The following is a 24,346-nucleotide window of genomic DNA, read 5'->3' as shown; positions in this document are numbered from 1 at the left end:
CAGAAACAGAGAAATGTAGAAATATACTATTTTCATGCAGTTTCTGTGGTATAAAGTGGAACTATATGCTATGGGATAGCATAACATGGCAACCCTCTGGCTGATCTGGGAATTTTGTTCTCTTATCCTGCATCAAAGTTATAGTAAAAAGCACAAAATGCTGTTGAGTTACTTTGGACTTCACGCTCCATCCTAATGCATATATGTTCATGTCTGTGTGGTTGGAGGGACTTAGAGCTGCAGTCGTGGTTTTTTTGTTGTTGTAGATTTCTAGAAGAATTTCAAATTTCTTGCTTAGGTTCAGTACAAGGCAGCACGTTGTTGTTTAGTTTTGCAACACTCTCTACACCTTTGGGACAGACACATAAAGCATTACGCCCAGACATTTAAAGTGCCAATCCCTGACATACCCACTCACATTTAAAATCCTGCTCCTGGTTACTAAGCGTGGTAAAAATGGACTCCTACTTTTAACCTGTAGGAGTGTTTGATGATAACTGGCACGGAAAAAATTAATAAATTTATATATATATATATATATATATATATATATATGAAGAGTAACTGCATATATCTAGGTGAGGGTGGAACAAGAGCCAATCTAAACAGATTACATGCATAATTTGCTCTTGACTCATTGTTAATTAGAAACAATGTTTCCTCAATAAAATCCATCTCCTCTTTTGTTTCTTTGGGTGGAGACACTATGAATTTCTTTGGAGCTGGTTCAACCAGTGCTGCTGATTTTAAGCATGCTACTTCCTTTTTTCAAAGAAATTTTCCCCATTAAAAGCAAAAAAGGACAAACAAGTGATTTAGATTAATAAGTCTGCAAGTCTCAATTAGTGGCTCTGAGCTCACATCTCACCTGTGTGGCAGTAGGCGCTCAGACACCAGGTACCCAGGCCGGTGGAGATCCTTATCGTAGTCTCCAAACTTGGCCTGAACAGAGTAGGAGGCCAGCAGCACGGCTGTCTCTGGTGGGCAGTAGACCTCGTCGCTCAGGATGCTCTCCTTCACCTGCAGAAAGAAGAGCTTCTGGGTGATCTCCTGGATCAGCTCCTCAGAAACGTCCTCAGGGAAGAACTTGCCACGAAACTTGAACTGCAGGGGGTTCTCCTTCTTCACATCCTGAGATGACACCTGGGGAGAAATTATACAATAAACATACTCACTTACTGCCTTGATAAGTTGGTTAAATAAGAGGCTGTTATCTTATCTAAGCAATTGCTATCTCAAAGTATTCCAAGTAATTTTATGGACAGGTTTTCATTTTCATTCAACTTTTCAAAATGATTGTCAAGCTGTGACTTCAGTTTCAAATTGTAAAACTGGACTATATAAATGCCAGAACTGTCAGAGTGTAAATCAAGACTTTCTGTTGCAAGAATCATCCTGTGAATCATGACGCTATAAAAGCATGTTTTAATAATAATAATAATAATAATAATGGATTGGATTTATATAGCGCTTTTCAAGGCACCCAAAGCGCTTTACAATGCCCTTGGGTATTGGGTATTAAAAACAGTTTGTCTAACAAATTTACTATTATTGGCTACAAAACAATCACAATCAGTGGTATAAATAATGGATTTGATCCACACTTTAAACCGTATGAAACCCATTGCACTGTAATGACCTTAAAAGGGGGATCTGCCCTTTCATTTAGTCGAAATAAACTTTATTAACTCCCAGCTACAGTGTGTGTTTACACAATACACCTCTTCCTCTCATTTCAAAACAGGAACCAGGCAGTCTTGGTGAAGAGAATGGGACCAGGAATATTCCAGTTTGATCATTGCATTGTGCTGATGAGCTGCACTGTCAGCAGACAGTGTACAGTTTGCTGCTGCTGACTGAGGCAAGTATAACTCTCTCTTTCTCTCTCTCTCTGTCACTCTCTCTTCGAAAAAAATTTTATAAATTGACAGGACAGATTAGCATCGTTTCTGGCATTTGTTTCATTCAGAAAGGTATTACTCATAACCTTTCTTTTCAAATCTATTAGAGATAAACAAGATCGGTGTACTCAACATTACTTTTTAAACTCTGAGCTTAACCCTCCTCATGGGAGCCAAAAGAGGCTGGTGTACATTTCAAAAATTATCCCACACATTTTTCTTTCATGTAAAAACGTGGTGCCTCCCTCCTTGCTTCAGTTTGAGATTCAGAAGTAGCACCCAACTAGTGGTTCAAATTTGGAATCCATCAATTATCGTCAGATCAGATTATTAGGACAGGATCAGCTGCAGAGTTGAACATGTGGACTATGGACATATGACTTTATCACCAGGCTGATTTTCTTTAGGCTGCTCCCTCATTCACAAGCTTTACGTTTGATTTGGCAGATTTATTTTTATTTTAAAAACCTAATGCCCTCTTGACGCAACCCCAAAAAGGATCTGGGTCCCCTCACGGAATCGAACCAGGGATCTTTTGTTTGTCAGGCAAATGTGTGCTTTTCACAAGACAGTTTTTGTCCGTTTGATAATGCAGATCAACACTGAGCCGAGGCCAGGTAAAGTGTGTTTACTCCGGGAAAGAGAGGAACATAACAGAGGCAGCTATGGTTCACAAAGAGTTCATACTCTTTGTCAAATAATCCCCCTCCAGCTGATAACATGTAGCCCTGACCCCCTCCACCCCTTCCACCCTCCTTAGCCACCGCAGCACACAGAAACCAGGCGGGGCTTCAAAAATCAGCTGCCATGTCATATTACGCATATAGCAATATAGCAGCTACTGACTGAATGAAAGGCAAACAAGAGACCTTTGAATGCATCGCCCCCTCAGAACAATGCATTCTTTCTCTATTACTCCATACTAATCAAAAGGGAAGGGTGTGAAAGGAGCCAAGCAGACATGACATACACAGTATGCAGGAATCAGGTACCATGTAATGAAAAGGAAAGTGCCCATCAAAGTATAAATAAGACACAGGTTTGGCATTATCAATAATAATAATCATTCACAAATAAGTATCAATACACACACACACACAAACATATTTTAAAGCTGGGTTTTACCTTTTTGTCCAGTTTTAGCCAAGTGCTGTAACCTTTGCCGTCCACATACTGAAGCCCGAAGTACCAAATTTCACGCAAGCCAATGGTTTTTACCACCTGCACAGAGAAACAGAAAGCACTCAGATTTAGCAGAGCTACAACAGCTATTCCTTTTATCGCCTAACGCACTACCACAGAAATCTTTTTGTAGCTTAATAACATTTTTATTAACTGGATTGTGACACAAAGTTTTTCATTTTCAGAAAAATACAAAGATTGTGGCCTTCATGCCTTGTAATTTTCCACATAATCACACTAACTTGTAATTTTTTTCCTCTCACAATGACAAGTTGTGAAAAGGCCTTTGAAGGACTTTCAACCTTCGGCAAAGTCTATACAGTCTAACCTTAAGATGACATACTCAGGTACCACAGTAATCTGGTGGACAGCCCTCATAGTATTACACATTCTCAGGCTTTAGTTAATGCAGTTAGACACTGCCAGGACAAACAAAGGTACGCTCTTAAATGCTACATGTTTGATCCCTCAGGCCACATAAGATCCTGGGCATGAACCACTGTAAAACCATTCACTGTATTCTCACTGGTCTCTGAGGATCCCTGAGGGACATTTTCTTTTAAATCACAAAAAACACAGTTAAGACAATAAGTAAATCGCCACAACAATAACTGGAAAATATCATTTTTAAGGATCATTCAATATTAATAAGTAATCATGCAGCAAAACAAGACTCTTTTGATTAAATGCAACACTTAGCTAAATCCACAATGTTTTTCTCTTCTTGATAGATATCAACAAGTCCCTGAATGAAAGAAGACTGACTTTGTTTTAGACCTTTAGATGGATTGTATTTAGTGCAGCAGGAACAAGACGAGAGCCTGGAATAAGAGAGCAAGAGCACTTCAGCCTGCATCTCACCTGTAGTGAAACTCATAAAGCTTGAGAAAACAATCGGTCCTTTCATGGTGCTTTTAGATCTGGGGTCCACAGACTGAGAGGGAGAGATACCAGAAGGAACAGCGACACATATACCTAAATGAGCTTCTGTTTCACATTCAGCTGAAGAAATCCCTGATACCACTTTGTCGTTGAAGTAATCCGTATAAGCTTACCAACAACATTTTGGTTCGCCTAAAAAAATAAACTAGCTTCCAAAATATGCTGTACAAGTTACGGACACCTGCTGACAAAGGATTTTGAAAATAATACAGTTCATTAGAGGTGGATTAAATCTGAACCTGGGGACACGGTTTAGTGGGCTGACTTCGCAGCAGGGTGATTTGGCAGGTTGCCTCGACTTTAATGGGTTGCTGCTAGTTTACCTCAATATCCGTCAAGAGCTCTGAAACCCGAGTGTAGCACATATTCCCTCCGAGTAAAACATTCCAGTTAGAAACTTAGCTTCAAGGTTTTTGGAAATTCAATTTAAGCCTTTTGATTACATTTTTAACATTAAACAAAATCCTATATGGTCACAATACCTTACTGTTAAAACTATAAAGTAAAACCAGTAAGACAGATATAGGGCTAAAGTGGTAGAAAATGAATTAATAGACTGAATCCTTTGACTATTTGTTTAAGTTTTAGCAATGGCTTAGACTAGTTCATTATGAGATAATGAGCTTCATCATCACTGTAACATTACATTACTGAAGTCCTGTATTGAAGTCTCTCAGTGTTTTAACTATCACTGTCTTGGTATTGGTGGAGTCAATCTGACAAACAAACCAAAGACACCACATGCTTATCACAACAGTGGCCCACCCTAAAGCACACCCTGCTTTACTGCACTTTGACTCCAATGGGCTCATCATTCACAAAAACAAACATTGGATTATATTTACTGAAACTAACAACTGAGACCACAAACTCACAAGAAAAGTGTTTACTGAAGTTAATCATCAACTGAGTTAAAGGGTAGCTTTTTATAGACTTTAATGTAGCTGGACTACTTTTTGCAACCAGTGGAGTCGCCCCCTGTGGGCCACTAGAGAGAATGCAGGTTTAAGGCAGGCACACCGAAACAAGAGGCCATTACTCTTCCTCACGTGTAGTGCACTGCAGAAAACAAGACACTTTCCCTAGTTCTCACTACTGCAAATACTCTGTGTGGTTTAAGGAATTGTCTGCCCTCACCTTGCTAGCACTAAAGTCTAATGAAATCTGCTTATATATTTGCTACTAGTTAGGCAGCACTAACTGAAAACTCTTTATTTTGCTAATGATCAGCCTGATTCTCATCCAGAATGAGAATTTCTCATTTTCTTTCAGAGAATGTGTTACGTCCTACCTGCCAGACAGGATATTCACATAACTGAATTTCTACCCAGGAAGCTCTCTGTTAGCACTTTGTCAAGTTTATATCTTTAAGTTACACTGAAATGAAGCATCGTAAAGCAGATGATCCGCAGTATGGGGCTAACACTGAATCCCAGAATCCCAGCTTTAGTTACGAGGCTGTAATGTCTCCTAATGTTTCTGTCCGTAGCAAAAATGAAAAAACGTTTCAGACTTTTAAATTAATGACTATTACCTTACATATGAGCCTTTTTTCAGTGCTGAATCGAATGCCTTTTGGCTAACTTGTGGATGGTTTTACTAAAAAATTCTTGATGACATTAACCAGCATGAATAAGTTAATTTTCATACATAAAACCAAAGAGGCCAAAGAGGCAACCAGGACAGCTCTGCATTTTTCTGGCAATGATTAAGAAAAGAGGGGGAAAACACCTGAGAAATATTTAGCAGTCAGGTTAACGCTAAAAGCAATCAGACATTGAGTGAAAGTCTCTCCTACTGGTTTATGGGAGCTCAGGCCTTGTGGTAAAAGACAGGAATGCCACTGGCCTGAAAAAGCATTACTCACTGGATCCCCCAGGCAGACTAACCCAGAGTGTTCCAGTGACTGAGGCGGGGAAGGGAGAGGTTTCCCCCCAAACAAGGACCGACCACGATAAAGATGGAGTGTGCCCTGAGGTGGGAGTGCCGGTTCGAGGCAAATGACAATGACCATGACCAAGCGAGTGTTGAGAAGCCAGAGTTGCTCATTTTAATAACTAAGAATAGCTCTACCATAACACAACCACAAACATCCCACATTGGAACATGTTACCTCTCTTGACAAGGAACTCAGCAATGTTTTTGTATGAATCTTTGACATATGGGGTTGGGTGCCACATTGTTCTGCTGCCACCTGTCAGACATATTTCTTGGACTTGGATTCGGTTCAACACATTGCTGAACTGTTTAAAAACGTTGCCATGATTTCAGCTTCTTCACAGCAATTGTCCCTCCAGCTTTTAACTGATCCAAACCAGTTCTACAGAGCTGAAGCTGAAAATCTGTCGAAACCACACCGACGCAGGAGAAAGTATCTGGAGGCCGAACGTGGCCAGATTTAACTAACCACTGCTACTACTGTAAAATGCAGTGGCAGTGATTTTCCTAACTGTGGCTTAAGGCAAAACGAAAAGAAGCAGAAGTCACATGGAAGTGAAACCGTATGAGGGTGTGTAGGGGAGTGGCAGGCGTTTCTCCTTAACAGCAGCATGACAAGGACGAAGGCTATGATCAGCGCTGACCACACGGGCCACGCCAGGCCTCACATTCGCACTGGGAATGAGCTCACTGTTGTTACTCAGCATTTCCACAGAAGCTGCTGAACTCTATGAGGGTACTTCTGTTTTCTGTTGCCGACTGCTTTCAAGGCTTTCAAAAAATATATATATATATTTTTTAAATCAGGCACAAACAGACTTCAGGGCCAAGGAATTTCCAAAGTTACTGTCACACATTTAAACCTGGAGGCACAGTGAACGGTTGCTCAAAGCTTTGGAGATAATTTGCCATGCTTGGAGTAGCAAATTGTATTGATGTATAAAAATAGAGCATTGTGAACTGTCTCTGGCACTCACAGAGAGAGAATGATTATATGTGGCACACCCTACTTACAGCCATTGTAACAAGTAGGCGAATAAAGAGAGGTCAACATCAGGGTCTTTAGTTCATCTTTACTTCAACAAAACTAGTGACGATGCCTCTGCTATTTGAAAATTTGTTATGAACTGATCAGTTACATGCAAGTAATTCATACACCACTTTGCACGAGACATCAAACATGACCATTTTTGAATCTGGATGTTTTTGTTGTGATTTTTTAGGTCAATACTACACTTAACATGACTGCATTCAAATGTCTTTGACTAAAAAAAAAAAAAAAAAAATCAATCCACAGTCGGCTTTACTTTGCTATTGAAAAACAAGTTAAACAGGAAGTGGCTAAAACAATGCCTTCCCTCCCCCGGGGCTGTCGTAAAAGCCACAGAGGAGCTCATACTAATGACTCGTCATCTACATTTGGATCTTTGCTACAGAGTTTCACAATGGCCTCAAAAGCAACAGGAAAGGGAAAATTAAAATGGTCTTCTTTAGTAAGGCAGGTGACCAGTAATAGCAACAAGAAACAAAGCCACATGCTATGATTACGTAATGTCATTCACCGTAGTGGGTAATAATATCAAACTGACTTACATCAACACTCAACTCGCCCCTGATGGAAGACTACAGAAACATAAATCTGAGCTTAAATGCCAGCACAATTAAGCTGTAAGGCTTTGCAGAAGAATGAAGCAACCAGTAATAATTTACAGTCAGTGAAGACCACCGTTCACTAGACAGCTACAGTCACAACAGGTAAATGTTTACTTCACTGCGACCACACCTTTCACTCTGCACTGACACTGTGTAACCAGCCACACAGACTTCATTCACCACGTTAAGCCATAAACCATCAAGTTGATTGACATATTCATCAAGTTCCATGTTCGCTTCATCTTAAGCGTTATATTTAGCTGTTGTTCTTCATCACCGGAAACTTTTAATAACAGTCCCTGATGCTGAAAAGGAGACTTGAAGGAAAAAGATCCTGTAATCTGGTCTGTGCTGGACAGCTTTTCAAGCCCAGAAGTAATGACTGGAAAGTCACAACAGCCCAGTTTACTGGTGCAATAATACAGGTCACAGCAGTTTGAAAATTAATCTAAATGCAATTCTTTCTGGAAAGGAAACTTAAAAAAAATTCTTGATTTGACAAATATTTTGATTTAAAATGTGCATTAACTTAAGTAAAGATTGAAACATTGTGAATTGAGTAAGTGCATGCACTGAAAAGGTTTAACATGTTGGTAATTAGTTGTTTTATTGCCAGCAGAGACGATCATTACAGTATGAACATTAAATGTTAGCTGAAGCCAGGAACTGCTGCATAAACACTGTAAGCAACAGGAAGCAGCTAGCAAAACTCAACAAAATCTCCCAAAAACACATATTTTAATTCTTTTATTTATTTGGGTAAGGGACATGAGGCCTCAGGAGGAAGAATGGGAACAGTGAGATTTTGACACTCAGTATGCAAGCACTTAGTCTTCAGTCACACAGTCTTAGAGACCAGTCAGTGACCCCTGGCAACCTTCAATCACTGGGGGTAAAAAAGTGGTCACTAACAGATTGCCACGGTCACCTGTACTTACCTGTGTCATAATTTGTGTAAGATAATTTTCCTCCATCCCACTCTAACCCTTATATCCTCTTCTGTCACAACTCTGCGTGTCCTCCTTCAATACATACATAAACCTCCTCTGCAGTCCTCCTCTTTCTTCCTGCCTAGCAGCTCCTTACTTAGCATCTTTGTCCAGTATATCCACTATCTTTTCTCAGCATGATTCCTAATTTTGTGCCAAACTATATTCACCACCTTGGCTAAAAGATTCAAAGACTTTATATCAAAATAAATCCCAAATTGTTAACTTTTCCACATAATAATGTTTCCAAAGTCTTTAAAATAGAGTTTTAAAAGGCCAACACTGATGCCACAGTTAAGTACAGAGGTGATATGCACTTTACCTGGTCAAACAGCTGCTTGCCGGTGGTGCTGGGCTGGATGGCAAATTCCAGCTCAGCGTCCATGGTGGTGACGCGAACATTGACCTGCAGAAAAACATGAGAAAAAAAGCATGAGTTCAAATGCTGACCCAGAGACACAGAGGGGTGCTTATAGGTTAAAAAAAAACACGGTAAATCATACTAAACTGCTGCAGAGCATAGCTGCAATGTGTGTGTGTCAGTGTGAGTTTGGTAAGGGGGGTGTATTTGCAGAGTAAACAGAAGGGGCTCTGCTTTCTCAGAGACAGACCAGCTGATTGAAGGGAACTGTGCTGCAAAACTGGAGGTGTTATTGATTAAAATATGCAGTGACGAGTCCAACTCATGAAAGTAAGATTATATATCATAAGCACAGCTTACACCAGTTTCCCAAGCTAATAATGGCACAATGTATGTTATTCTGGATGGTTCAACTGAAGTAACTCCATTCACTCAGTCCTATTCAAAACTTCAGAGTCTTTCAGTTCTCTGGTTAATGACTGATCACAGTGACCTGTGCTTACAAAAAGAGGAGGTCCATCGTACTGAAACCTGCTCTACAGGCCCAGAAGTTAATGTCCACTCACAGCCATCCACCCCGGTGATTAACATGCAGAATCATTTCAAACAATATCACTGCCGTGCTTCGCTGAATAATGAAAACTGACGTCGTTATGAAAAGGCACAGATACTCAGGGTATTGACTGAGCTTATTAATGCCCAGTGAAAATGATACAAAGAGGTTAGTGGACACAGAGTGAGGACAGAGAAAGGCCTCCAGTGACATCTTTCATCTCCAGTCCATTGTGAACTACACTGAGCTTCAGCGGTGAACAAACTGAATGACGCCCACTGGAAAAGGGATATCTGGGCCGGAGCAGCAACAAATCTGGTGACTCAGAGGGCCGCTGATTCCCATGAAGCTTTACGGACTGATCAACTAACTGTTACACGCAAATCCTCCAGGGAAGGCAAATCCAATCACAGCAGTGCATGGAAAAGCACCTCACCGCTGTGCCCTTCAGGATATTGTAAGAGCACAGCAGTCAAGTCAGTGGATATTCAAAATGCCCCATTTACTGCCCCAGTCTGCTGCTGCTGTCAAGTCAGGTTAGCCAGTCAACTCACATGACATTAAAACCCAGCAGCAGCAAAGCAAACTCTGCTTTGCCAACAAAATAAAAACAATGAAGCGCTGAGCTCAACCCTCTAATGGCACATGTGCGTACAATTTGAAAGGTTTTGAGTCATTCGCCCAATTAAGCGACCCCTACCCGCTCCAAGTCACAGCTTGGAGGTTGGAGAAGGAGGGGAAGCACTGCATTTACTTTACACAGCAAAACAAAACTCTCCTTTGAGTTGCAGTGCCCCAGTAGCCTCCAATATCACCATCTACATCCCAGAGGAGCCAGATGACCTACCACAAAAACTTCACCAGAATCGCTCAGAAACGGCTCTATTAAGTATTATTTTTCAGGTTTCTTCTGTTTAAATTACTGTTCTCTAGCGCTTTCAGTTTGAGGTGTTACAAATACAGTTACAGATGTAACAGTTACAGATGGAGCATCTAGAAGGAAAAAAAACACACACACACACCCTAACCAGAAGAGAATGGAATATATGAATATGTGTAGGAGACAAGCCAGTGGAAACCAGTGAGTGAGTGATATCTGATCTCAAACTGAGTTCTCCAACGGTAACTCACAATAAACTGAGGCCATTCACAGCGGTAAAGAAAACATGACACATATGCTAAAAATACACCAGGCAAGGACCCAGAGTTCCACAAAGAGCAACTTTAGTCAGAGGAAAGTCCAGCAGTTCATATTAACCATTTATACCCCAGCCTCATATTAATAACTGACTTCAAGATTTTAGTAACAGAAGCTCTATTTCCTAAACCCGCTGTAACAGCACAGGTTATGCAAATCACTCCTAGAGGAAGATGCACCACAGTGGTAGCTATGAAACATTAACAAGCAATCCGAGCTCTATGGCAACACAGATTATTAAGCAGTGAGAGCCAAAACATGGTAACAAGTGCACATGATCTCATGGTCAGAATTAGATGAGGCGATCAGACCGCAATGTGGTGCACAAAGTACCTGAAATCAACTCATTCCACTCCCTTTCAAGTTTCAGTCCCCTATTGTCTCCTTGCTACCGGGTTATTTCTACCCAATCACTGAAAACAACATATCTGCCTGAATCTAAAGATGTTTTATGCTGACATCCATACCAAAATACTAGTTTAGCAAGGGTTAAGAATGAAGTAAAAAAAAAAAAAACATTGTGATGTCAGAGAATACAGTTTTATCACTGTGTTAATTCACTCATGGTACTCAATGGACCAAGAAACCACTGTTTCAACTGTTGGGAGTGAAAAGGTCTCTACAAGCAAATGTAGAAGGCATTAAATCTGGAAGTGAAAATAAATGACCAGCCTGGATTAAGGCTCACAAGTGGAATCTTTGCACAGAGCCAGGCTGCCTGTTCCTTCCAGTTTCCAGTCTTTATGTTAAAGCAGTCTCCTAGATCTTCTTTATTAACTCCATCTGCACAAGATGTTGTATGGTTACACTGTGTGTGTGTGTGTTTTAAGGAACAGGCTGGAGGTAATCTTTAGAAAAAGATAGATTAAATTATCTTTTTCTAATCAGGTTAGACGCTCATTGCAAGAAAGGTTACTGTAACAGCAATTTGCTTTCACTATTGTTTTTCTTCCTAGAGTGCCATTTCCAAATCTAACATGAAATTGAGACCCTTTAAATTTAGAGGCCTGACTGACTTGGTTATTCCAGTTTCCAAAGTCTATGCGTACATAACCCCTCCCAGCTCTGTATAACCACGAGATTTGATTAACGCTCCTTTGGATGTTTCAGTGGCAAGTTTAAGATGTTTCTCTAGGTTAAGTTAAAAAATAAAGTGGGCATCACCTCAGTAGTTAAACTGTGAATAGGCTACGGTGCATTCTTCAGTGATGACCATTCAATATTTAACCTCTGCATAATTTGCATGGCTTTACAAGAGTCTGGTACAAAGGGAGTCACCATGGCAATATACCAATAAATGACTGCAGCACAGACAGAGAGAGAGAGAGAGAACAGGCCAGCTCGTTCTGTCAACATTAAACACAAGTAACTGAAGAATGAGACTTCAAGGACTTGTAACCACTTTGGGATTGGTGAATCACGCCTGGAGGGTGTTCCTCATATGATTGAGTAATCAATTATTTAAAAGGAACAAATAGCAACAATGGGACTGGACATGAGAAGAAAACACCCATCCACGGTGATGCCAGCCACGCCTTGTGTTGATTGTGTCACAGGGCTGTGATCCTGAGGAAATTCTGGGAGAACTGTGGTTTACTTTGGATAATGTGCAATTCAGAGGGGTGAACGGGAGACCTCGCTGCTCGCGCAAATCTGCTATGAAGTCCTGCCCCACAGTGATAAAACACAATGCAGGAATTATTGGTATCACACCCATTAACGGAACTCTAACAGTTGCAGAGTGCCTGTAGGTTTCTCTCTCAGTTTAATTCACATTTAAGGCAAGTCTGCATTTTTGATCCTTTGCTGCTTGACTGTGACTTCACATTTACATTTCCTGACTGTATCACAGCAGATGGATGGTTAGATGATTTTGGTGAGTTTTTGTGAATTATTACACATAAGAGCTGAATCTATGGATCTATGTCTATGGTTTTGACACAGATTTTTTTACACCCATTTATCATGGGGTTGGGACCATTAGTAGGAGCTTATGACACCCCTGAGGCTTGGTTTGTGTCCCTTTCTGGTTTCTCAGGATCATTAGCTAAAATGAAATATACCTTCGCATTTGTTCATTAGGGCTTTCCTAAATGTTTTTAGACTTAATTTTGTGTCTTTGAAATAAAAAAATGTGTTAAATTGACACAAAAGGTGCATTTTTACGCAGAAGAGACGAAAACTACCAGCTTTAACTGTCATTTCTCAAACAAAAATGTGTGTCTAGGGGAAGAAAAAGGGATTTTTGAAACTGCACAGACTGATGATTAAGTAAGAAAATCTTCAACTGACTAATAGATGATGAAATTAAACAGGCTGAATGTAACATAAGGCTCATCTGACTCTCGCTGTGGGTTTTGTTTCCCAGCTTTCCCCACCCACAGCATCGAAAGAATTTTAGATTTACTAAAAAAAACAGTGTCCTGCTGACATTTACTCATGCCATGTCTGAAAGACTGGGCCAATCATGAGGCCACACACTGAATTAGTCTTTAGGATAAACTTTTTAGGAAGAAAAAAAAGGCCTTGTGACTTTTTCTTGGTATCGTGGAAAAAAATACTCTGACGTGATTTTCTAAAAAGGCTGTTTTGTGTCAACTGGACTCCGTGTGCTGCTGCTAACAAGACAGCAATGATGTCATTTCCACAGTGACGCTCATGACAACCCTGAGGCATTTCTAAACAAACCGACAAATGTTTAGTGATGCTCATCTGGGCTCCCATTGTCATGCCTATATGAATCTGTTTAACAGCAACCTGTCACCATAATAACACAAAATGCACAACTGCACCTATTTCTGATACTGTTTGCCTTTTTCCCATTGAGATACTTTAAAACTGTGAGTTTGACTTGCATGAGTTACTCATGCAAACAACTTGGCTTAATTTATCTTTCTGACACTTTCTATACGGTGAAAAATATTGACATAGGCTTTAATCTAACACATTTCCATAACAAAGAGGGATAGATACAGGACGAGCCATGTGCCACTGTACAGTATGTAAGAGCTCGGGTGGGGCAAAGTGAGTCAGGAGTAATTGAAGGCTAAAAACCTGTTCACATATACATGGTAACTACATAAAATACAGTTTATATAGACAGCAAGTCACTTTTTTTGCCAGTTTTCCACCCAACATCTGCATTCAAAGACTTTCCACCCTTATCCAGTAAAAGCATATAGCTATTAAAAATATAGATCTACCTATTTAAACAGCAACCACATTTAAAATTAAACACTGTTCACACTTATCTTTCAAGTAAAAATAAATGAAGAACAATAATAAAGATGTAAGACATTGAATTTTTCAGTGGCATTCTCCTTTAACATGATTACCGTATTTTTACATGAGCTAATAATCTCATAAAGCTCTACTGTCATAATAATAGTGTCGCTATAACCACATTTTTATGAGATTCGCATAATACAAAAATAATAAAACCATTTCTTTATATTTTTTTCCGAATAGGATTAGACAGATTTGAGAGTGTGGTAATCGTTACCTGCTGTGATTCAGTTAATACAATCTACCTGTCACAGAACTAAAGAGTGAAATTATACAGAAAAATCAAAGGTGCTGCTTACCGCTTTGGGCATTTTTCTGTCCTTTTCCCGGCTTCGAGCGAGGAACTGTCAAATAAAAAAGGAGAGACCTGTACTCCGAGCGACTGCGGCTTTCACTGCGCCTTCCTGAAAAGAGAGAAAGAAGAGAAACGAGTTTCGGCCACTTCTGTGCTACTTAAACCCGACTGAGGATAGCGCGACACTCCTGCGGACTACAGTCATCAGGATGAATCACCCTGGAAACCAACAAGCCAACGGCAGCCGGATACAATAACATAGGAAGTGGGCTTTTTAACCTTCAAATTAAGAGCAGTTGGTCTTACTGGTCATTGTTTTCTAGTAATCCCCTGAGACACTGATTAAAAAAACATTAATCCGTCGATTATTTTTCATATTTATTACAATTATTATAATTATTATTACCCTTCTTAGTACTATAATAATACGAATTATCAATATCCTTCCACAAAACAAAATAGAGAAATCTTCAGTCTATGAGGAACTTCTAAACCTAAATATTTTCATTTGGAATAACAAAATAAAAACCCATGTTTGCATCTTCAAATGGATGTATTTATTTAATGTACAGTGATCAATTGATGGGCACTACCATACTGCTTATCAGTGGATCACTGACGCGCTGTCACGTACCTGGGGTTAGGTTAAGTGGTGACTCTAAACTGGTAGTGTGAATGTGTATCTGGATGGTTATCCATCTGTGTTAGCCAGCAACAGACTGATACACATTGACCTATACACCTATACACATTAACAAGGTAAAATGGTGATGTTGGTTGTTTGGCTTTTTAAATTCTCTTACAGCCATTTCTTGTCTTTTAACAACGAATACCAAAAATGTCGCGCTTGAAAGACTTTATTTTGAAATGTAACACCGGATATACTGAAATCTTGCTTTACCTTAACACTGAGTCACACAGACACCATGCAGCTTAGCTTTAGTACAGAAACACACCTCAACTACTACCTTTAATAAACGTAATGGTCCCCACCCGTCTGTGGTTTTGGTCTTTTATTTTGAAGACGTCATTATCTCAAAAATCCACACCCCACTTTATATTAATGGAAGCTTTTCATGCTCAATATTTGCCTGCATCGCGTCACAAAGTCGATTAAAAAGAAAGAAGTAGACAACAGAAACAATGCTGTTTTACAGTGCATTTAGCGCAAGGAGTGCTCAGCTACAGTGTGACTAAACGGGACAAAGTGACGGCAGACAGGGAATATTTCACCGGGACTGTAATGTCTGCTCTGGGTACACACCCACACCGACGGGGAAACGACTCAAGCCTAGTTTATGACACGTTCCACTTTTTCCACTAAAAAGATTTCCTAATAAAAATACACGGTAAAAGATTTAGAAGACTAAACCGTGGGCTCCTAAACCCACGCTGTCTTAATGCTCCCCTTTGTGCAGATCTTCATCTGCGCCGCCCTCAGCCACATTCCCATTATAATCCCAAAGACACCTGTTGTGAGATTTGCCTGCTGTGCAGCACAAAAAAGAGCGCAAAAATAAATAAATAAAACCAAACAAAGTCTTATTTTGCAGCTCTTCCATCTCGCTTTGCTGCTGGGGTCGGTCAGCAGGACGAAGGTGTTGAAATAAGAATAAAGTCTTACCGGAGATGAGACGGTGGTTTGCACGGCGGGTCCGCACACTCCCTCTCCCGCTGCTGCTCCAGCCAGGCGCAATATGGCGCTCATACATCCCTGTGTGCCGCCCTTGCAGGCTGCAGGGCAGCAGGGTCACCACTCGGGGCCACTGGGACCCTAAGGGAACTCTGAGGGACTTCCCAACAAAACCATTAATAGTTTCATTGATGTTTGATGAGCATTTTGGGTGTTTTCCCTGCTATAGTGGGGAATCTTGGTGGTTTGTCACAGGGCCCTCAGCTGCAACTTTAAGTGTGATAATAACAATAAATAAATTTAAGTATGGTGTGCAATGACTCTTATTTAAAGTTAGTGTGATGAAATTATGCTATTTAATCTTTTTGTTATTTAATTATTATGTAATTTGAAGGTTTATTTTTAAACTGTGCTTCTCTTTTATGACCTTAAAATAACAGCCCCCGGTTAGACATGTTAAGGTATTTCTACTTTTAAGATAGTTAGTTATTTCCTAGCCCAAATTTTCAGTGCATTATACGAAAATCGTGTGATAACATTCAATAACCACAACAAGCAACATAAACTTTTATTTTTCCAGTAAGTTGTCGTGTTAAGAGCGCTGTCACTTTGGCAACTGTCATTTAATATTGGTTTTTTTTAATACTTCCTCAATTTAGTGCGCAAAGACTCAGGTGTCACCTGTCCTGAGCGCGGAGTTGCATCACTGCTGAAACTTTAACACGGGAAATAGCGCGTGTCATCCGCCCTGCGCGTGCTGTATCGAGAGCTGGCGTCAGAGGTGAATCGGCCAATGAGAGGACGGGATTAAAATAGACCGTATATATAGGAGGTTAGACCTACTTCTCGCCATAATACGAAACCAAAGAGCGAGGTGACAGTCCCGCCTGCCCCTGCATCTGCGGTTACCTAGCTTCACCAGCACCATCATCATCATCACAACCGCTTTCTAAGCAAAGTCTACTGAAAATGGGTGTGTCTCTAACACCTGGAGGTTAGCCTGAAACTCATGAAACAAAGCTGGTACCAACATGTTAATCCTTGCTGGTTTTTAAAGCAGGAGAAATTATCAGCTGCTTTAAATACATTTTCTGGGTGCTGGGATAATGGAGCCGAACAGTCACAGTAATGCAAAGCATTCTTGAATTTGCCTGTTAGTGCACCTGAATAAACTGTTTGCAGTCGGATGCCAGATGCAAATGGATAAATACACAGGGAGGCACTTTGAATGCTCCTCTTGAATATCTGGAGTTCCTTAAAACCTGTTTCACTGCCTGCTCTGCCGATGATAATCTTTTTAAGATTGCTCTTTGAACATTAGATTTTGGCTGATTTTCTTTCATTGGTATGTTGACAGCTCAGTAGCACACAGGAACTTTCTTCAGATAAGCAGTAAATGAACAATTGTACCGCAGAACTGAAAGAAAAAGCTTGCCTTCAAGGGGGAAAAATGAGGAAACCTGAACTTCATTTTTTAAATAATTTTATTATCTTGAGGTTTTAACATGTTGTTTCTATTTATAGGTCTATAATTGACAACTATTGCATCGAATTCATAAGTGCAAAAAAGACCCACAGAACTATTAATCATTGGAGCCCAACTGATATATCAAACAGGCCAATGTCATCATCTTTGCTTTTTTGTGCTGCTCCCTTTAGAGGTCTCCACAGAGGCTCATCTGCCTTTATCTCATCCTATTCCTCATATCCTGTCACACCAACCCTCTGCATGTACTCCTTCACTACATCCATGAATCTTCTCTGAGGTCTTTCTCTGTTCCTCCTCCACTACTATATGGCCAAAACATCTCAGCCTCACTTTTCTACTTTGACTCCAAACCACTCAACATGAGTTGTCTCTTTGATATGCTGATTTCTAATCTTGCCCATTCATGTAACTCTTATTCATGTAAATCTTAACATCTTCAATTCCAGCTCTGCCACCTTCACCTTGGCCTCCTGTCTAATATCATTTGATATTAGCTATTTACCAATCTATCATATCAGTCATTTGTGAACAGCCAATGAAAGACACTTAACTTAAAAAGTTAAGAAGAGCCACCCTTCAACCAAAGTATGAATGTTGACATGGCATAGTTTGTCCACCTGAGGGCAGTTATTACCTTCCCTGTTGGTAACCTAGGTTTGGAGCCGTAAACAAAAACCAGTTGATGAAAAGAAACTTTTATTTGTGGTAAATACTTGTGTATAAATCTCCCTATGAATCAGACTTTTCTGGCTGTGTCTCTTCCTCGTTGAAGCGCTCAAGTCTCTTCTGGGTTACATCGTAGATCATAGCTGAAACAGACAAAAACATGGAAATGTTTCAGTCACACAGGTGCATCCCCATCCCTGTCCTGTTTGACTTCAGTGACAGCTGTAATGTTTATCACGCACCACTAGATGGTAGTCACACAATGCATGCTGGGGAAAAGTTTACAAGAAGTAAATGCAGACCTCTACCCTCCTGAACCAAGTTTTTTAGAATTTTTTTGTTCAACTTCTATTTCCTCCGGGCAATTATTTGTCCAATTATTATAAATGACTAATTTCATCAGTCACCAGAACATTAAAAACTGCACACATTGTCATCAATCAAATCTAATGTTTAAAGGCTTTAAAACCTGGGTCTAAAATAAAGTTTTTAAAAAGCCTTTTTTCACCTGCAAGGTGTACTTCCTCCACCCTCAGTGCTGTTACAGAATCCTCAAATAGATTTCAATTTGAGTGGCACGTCCCATTCTTTTCATTTCTCTGCTTTCTATTTGAGTCGGTTTGAACTTATAAAGCACTTTGAAGTGATAAAAAAAAAAACTAATGCTAAATAAAAGCATAATTATAGAAAATCTACAGCAATGATGAGTGGACTACAGAAAATGATAAGCTGAAAAAAAAAACCTTAAACATAGCTATGCAAAAGTTTTTGTTAAATATAGCAAATTTAGGTTTGCATACATCAACCCAAAAAATCTCAAAAAAGGGATGTCATTAAATAAAATAACCAATGTCTCTTACTGTCAAGAATTTCTCTTGCCGTGTATCTCCTTTCCACCCTGTTGTTCACCTTGTCCATCAGCCATGGGAAGAAATTAGTCTCGATATCTGTAAATCAAAACCACAAATATGATTCATCCGCAAAGTTTGAGAAAATTACCTTTTCATCTATTAATAGACACAGATGTAAGGAAATTACGCTTTAGCAACAGAGGGCAGCGACACCCTCGTGTGTCAAGTAGGCCGACCTTTCTCCACGGGGTTGTAAAAGTAGCCGTGCCTTCTCAGCGAGGTAAAGACAGCAGGTAGAAGACCGGCCAAGTACTGCTGGGTGTACGCCCGGGCGGCGATCTTCTCTGCAATCTCCTTTTCTTTCCTCAGCACCTCCCTCTGCTGTGCAATTCTACGCTCCTGAGGGAGGAAGGAACCCAGATTAATCTGTTTAATCTGGCACCAAAAAACTCACACTCATGATGTCTGAAATCCTGAAATTCTCCACCATACCTAGCAGGTGTAAGCAGCGCACAAACACTATGACCTCTATTATTTCTAAAAATTGTCAGTGAGATCATACTCATGTAGCTTCACTACAGGAGTATGCATAGTGACTCATAAATATGCATTTTAGAACTCAAACACAGTTAATCTGCTTCATCAGCACTGTGACATTACTACCATATCAGACTTGGTTTGATGACACTGTTTCTCTGGCAACATTAGCCAACAGAAATTATTTGTGCCCCATGTGTGACTTCTTTTTTAAAAAAAGATGATGAATCACCACACATATCTACAACAGCTAATCTTGGCAGGAAATACATGTCTAAACTGTTCACACTTTATTGGTACACCACGCTAATAAGGGGCAGGACCCACTTTTGCCTTGAGAACTGTTTTGATTCTTCATTGTATGGATTAAGCAAGGCGATGGAAACACTCCTCAGAGATTTGGGTCCAGCTTGACATGGACCCTATTGAAATTTCTATGTTGCACCAAATTTGGACCCTACCATCCAAATTTCACAGCAGAAATCAAGATTGATCAGATCAAGCAATTGTAGGTCTTAGCTGACAGGAGTGGCACCTGGTGTGCTTTTCTTCTGCTGCTGTAGTCCATCTGCTTTAAGATTCATAACAAGTGATTCTTTTGATTGCCTTCATATCACCTCAGAGCAGTCTGGCAGTTCCGACAGTTAATTTTGCCAACAACGATGCATTTCCTTCAGCTTATCTAATTCAGGGTTATGAGGGAGCTGGGGTCTGTCCAGTAGTCGTAGCGAAAGCAGACCCTGGACAGGTTGCCAGTTTGTCACAGGGCTAACACAAAGAGACAGACAACCATTCACACTCATTGTCAATTTAGAATCACCAATTAACCCAACCCTACTAAATGCTTGTCTTTGGGCTGTGGAAAGGAAGCTGGAGCACTTAAAGAGAACCCAGGCTGATGATGGATTGAGTTGCTGGCCTGTGACTGGCTAATATTTGCATTAATGGGAAGTGCAACAGGGGTACCTATTACAGTGAGTGTAATTATAATAGATAGCAAAATGGTACTTTAAGTGTTCAAAACTTAAAACCTGTCCAGTTGCATGTTTAGGGCTCACAGGCTGGCTGCAGACAGACATGTTTGGATAAAAAGACAGTTTCTAGAACTTGAATACTTTCTCCTCGTTGTGTCGTCTCTCCATCTCCTGGAGCCGCTGCACCTCTGCCAGGTCATTATTTCGAAGCTCCTCGAAGGCTCTCTGCTGGGCCTTCAGACAGGCAAGCTCCTCCTCCTCCATCACCTCCAGCAGAGACTGTTCGATTGTCTTACCCACCAAGACCTCCAATACTGGCTGCACCTCAATGTCAAAGTCAAACAGCTGCATAGGGCAAGTATAAAAAAGTGGTGTTTTAAAAACTTGTTTTCATTACTATCTTACAAAGTCAAAATAAATTAGCAGCACTTTTCTTTTTCAGTTCCACAAAGTTGGGCAATTCACAGGCAACAGAATTAAAGGCAAAGACCAACACTTGAGTCTTGACGACTGACAAGCTGATAATAAAACAGAGCAACATGGAATAAGAAAGAAAAATTAACTTCAAAATAAATAAACCAGAAAATCTGAGAAATCAAAATGTATTTAAATAGTCTAAGTATTGCAAGAATAATCAAATAGCAAATTACTCAAAAAATGAAAAAATAAACTAAAAAAATATAAATTAAAAAAATAAATCAAATACGCCAAATATAAATACTCATATAATAGAAAAAAATAATATTAAATGACCTCCAACCAGTAAATAAAATAAAATAATGAAACCCAAATTACAAATTAATATGGTTAAAATGGTTAAAAAGCCAAAACAATATATAGAATAACTAGAGAGTTGTTAAAACACAGAAAGCGAAAATAACCAAAAGAAGTAACGCCTATAAATCAAGCTCATTTCTGCATGTTTGTCCCCTGCCAACTAAATTTGAAAAAAGGTTTTGCCTCAAAACATGCCTGAATGCATAGTAAATTCTGTACTTTAGCCTCCGAGCCAAAGTGATTGGCAACCTTATAAAGAGAAGTCTCAGTCTGGGTTATTGGCTCCTCCAGAACAATAGAAGGCAACAAACAGGTCTAACCTTTTTTTGTTAATGCTATTAAACAAACCTTCCACTGGGACTACTTACCTCTCCCTCTTCTATCTGTGTTTCGACATCTTTGCCAGATTTGGCAGGTATGAAGAGTGGAGTTGCTGGTCTGTCCAGGAAGGGGTCAGTCTGACACTCAATGTCCGTAGTTGCAATAATATTGCTCAGTTCTTCAAGGTAGAGCTCTGAAAATTAAGCAAGCTCATTATAAAAACTCCATGTTTTTGGAGTCAGAAATAATTATTTTACCTGTTTACGAAGTTGTCTAGGGAATTATTTTACCAGTTTGTACATCAGTGTGTTTTCTCCCCTCCAGCGCTTCAGGAGTGTTGGGTCTAAATTGCTCCCTGGCCTGCTTTCGAGCGATGGCTCGTCTCCTGTTGGCCTGTTGTCTTCGTATCTCTGCAGGGTCTGGCTGAGCTGTCTATCAGTGGGGAAAAGAAGGAAAGAACTACAACCTACGCTGCACAAAAAACAGAAAATGAATGTTTCACACTTACAGTTGGTAGGATATGCTTGGCGTACGTATTTCCTCTGACAACACGACGATCATACATAATGTTTCCATAATGACGCTTTGTCCTGCAGGAAGACGACAATTCATTTTAATGCATGCGATAAGTTTCCAACTATTTCCTATAAATGTTCACCACCTGTAAACAGCCATCAACTGCTTTGAATCTATTAGGTCTGCGGGAATTCAAAGGCTGAAAATCTTTTTTTTTCCCGCTTGCATTTTTTAACCTCAAAGGGAAAATGCTGATCCATGTTGTTCTGGAGTTTGACAGCTGAAGCATGCGACATTTGAGATACAGTTGTGGTCTGAAGTTTGCATCCACTCATCGTGAGTACGAATGTCATGGTAGTTTCAGAATTCAAAAGATTTCATTAAATGAATGTTCAGTATACATCTTTAATCACTTTAAAAAACAAGAACTGGCTGCATACATTTAAATTTATTTTTGGATTTTGTCTAATCCACATAGAGTCTAAATTATACATACAGGCTGAAATATTTGCACATACCTCCCTTTATAATTGGTTAAATGTCCTTCAACCAGTTCTTGTCAGAATTGGTAGAATTCATTTAAATCCCTTGATTTCCAGTCGCCATATTTTCAATAGGGTTGAGTTCGGGGCTTTGGAAAGGTCATTTGAGAAGCTCAATGTTAGCCTGCTTCATTAATCCAAAACCAGTTTGATTTGTGTTCAGCATTATTGTCCTGTTGGAACACCCCACTATGACCAAGTTTCAACCATGTGGCTTTTGATTTGAAGTGAAGTTGAAAAATTTGGAGGTAATCCTTCTTCATTATTTTTACTTGTACGCTGCACAAAGTGTGCAACTGGCAGCAAAACACCCCCAGAGCTTGATGTGACCACCACCATACTAGACAGCTGGCACAGCGTTTTTAGGTTTGAACCTTGGTGGTTCCTGGATTGTTCGTGAACATCCTAACCAATTTCTTCTCATCTGAGGGTAACCGTTTAGGTCTGGAAAAGTAACACATTCTAATAGATTTTACTTATATACAGTTGTCTGAACTGATGATCCAGAAATCTGGAGTTGTATAGAAATGGCTCCAATCATTTTTATGCTGGTTAAAAGAAACTACCAGTTGTGCATAATCATGACTGTTCATTAGGTCTTGGCCTATTAAAAATGTAGTACCTTCAGCACCTACATTTAAATCTCAAAAGATACATGTATGATTTGAGCCTGTGTTTATACTTTTGCACCTAATTATTGGCGTAAAGAAGTATGCTATATAATCATTTCAACACAGAAAAAAGAACAGTTCAAAGAAATCATTAAAATCCCAAAATTACAGTGCCATTCGTGCCCATGACGAGTGTATTTAAACTTCTGACCACAACTATCTGATTTACTCAATTTTTCAAGTAACAGGCTGCTTTAGCTCTCGGATTTTTATTACTTGTAAATGAAATATAAACTTCAGCTACTTTTTCTTACAGTCAGTAAAGCCGCTGTAGTGGATTTTATTTCCACAGTCAATATGCTATATTACAGGTACAGTTAACCACTTATAAGCTCGCATTTAAGACACCATGAACAACGGCACCGTACTCTTCAGTCGACGTCTCGCTGTACTTTGAGCGGTTCTCGACAGCTCTGGGGCGGCTGGAGAAGGTGTATGTTCCGCTTGGATCTCTGTGACTGTGTGAAGCAAAAGCCATCTTTCAGAAACCCCCAGATACTCCAGCTAACAGTTAGCTTGTTAATGTCAGTGTTTAGGCCTGACAACAAACGGTAACCAAGAGGATACAAACTGTTGTAGCAACCGTCTCCAGGAAGTGTACCATATAAGGCCCATTGACTCACTTCTTTTCTTTTTTTGGATTTTCGCTTTCTAATAATACAGACGTAAATGTAATAAAACCAAAGAGTCGGCTTTTAAAATTAGCCCTCTGACATAAACGACAAATTCTGTTCAGAATTAGACATAAAATAAATTTGAAATATTTACTTATTCTATGTGCACGTGCATGATTTATTTATTTATTAATGTATTTATTTTATTGCTCTAAAAGAATAATTTAGATGAAAAAGAAAATGACGTATTATTATTGTTATCATTCACCAACCCCAGCTGAATTTATAAATTAATATAGTCATAGAGGTCAACCCCCAAAAGCTTTTTTTGGATTAAACTGTAGCCATGATGTAAGTTTTTTTTTTTTCATGTCTTCAAGACATGTGATGGGATGTGTTTGAACTTTAACCTTTTTTGCCAGCTTCAAGCTCAGTTTCATGTCACATGGTCATGTGGT

At 39.6% G+C, this 24,346-nt stretch overlaps 2 protein-coding genes across 3 annotated transcripts in view; both read right to left on the bottom strand.

Annotated features, from left to right (window-relative positions):
* The window catches only part of ezrb (ezrin b), a 30,487-nt gene extending 14,488 nt beyond the window's left edge, over positions 1–15,999 (bottom strand). Inside the window, exons 1-5 of one of the 2 annotated variants that reach the window (XM_035908462.2) lie at positions 15,922–15,999; positions 14,302–14,406; positions 8,928–9,011; positions 3,027–3,122; positions 869–1,143 (exon numbers count right to left, since the gene is read on the bottom strand). In XM_035908462.2, the coding sequence (XP_035764355.1) occupies positions 869–1,143; positions 3,027–3,122; positions 8,928–9,011; positions 14,302–14,313 (467 nt within the window). In that variant the 5' untranslated portion in view covers positions 14,314–14,406; positions 15,922–15,999. Of the gene's footprint in view, positions 1–868; positions 1,144–3,026; positions 3,123–8,927; positions 9,012–14,301; positions 14,500–15,921 lie in introns of those variants that run through there. The other variant, XM_006792571.3, reaches the window with a different exon arrangement.
* Positions 16,000–18,098: 2,099 nt separating this feature from the next.
* rsph3 (radial spoke head 3) lies at positions 18,099–23,844 on the bottom strand. The gene is made up of 8 exons (XM_006792569.2): positions 23,643–23,844; positions 22,054–22,135; positions 21,836–21,977; positions 21,593–21,738; positions 20,589–20,792; positions 19,173–19,335; positions 18,946–19,032; positions 18,099–18,228 (listed from the first exon to the last, which is right to left on the bottom strand). Exons 1-8 carry the CDS (start codon positions 23,750–23,752, stop codon positions 18,149–18,151), a joined length of 1,014 nt encoding a protein of 337 aa, XP_006792632.2. The 5' UTR covers positions 23,753–23,844; the 3' UTR covers positions 18,099–18,148.
* Between the last annotated feature and the right edge of the window lie 502 nt (positions 23,845–24,346).

Source organism: Neolamprologus brichardi, chromosome 15 (assembly GCF_056152115.1).
Source record: "Neolamprologus brichardi isolate AB-2024 chromosome 15, ASM5615211v1, whole genome shotgun sequence".
Classification (NCBI taxonomy): domain Eukaryota; kingdom Metazoa; phylum Chordata; class Actinopteri; order Cichliformes; family Cichlidae; genus Neolamprologus; species Neolamprologus brichardi.
This window is presented reverse-complemented; position numbering and strand designations above follow the sequence as displayed.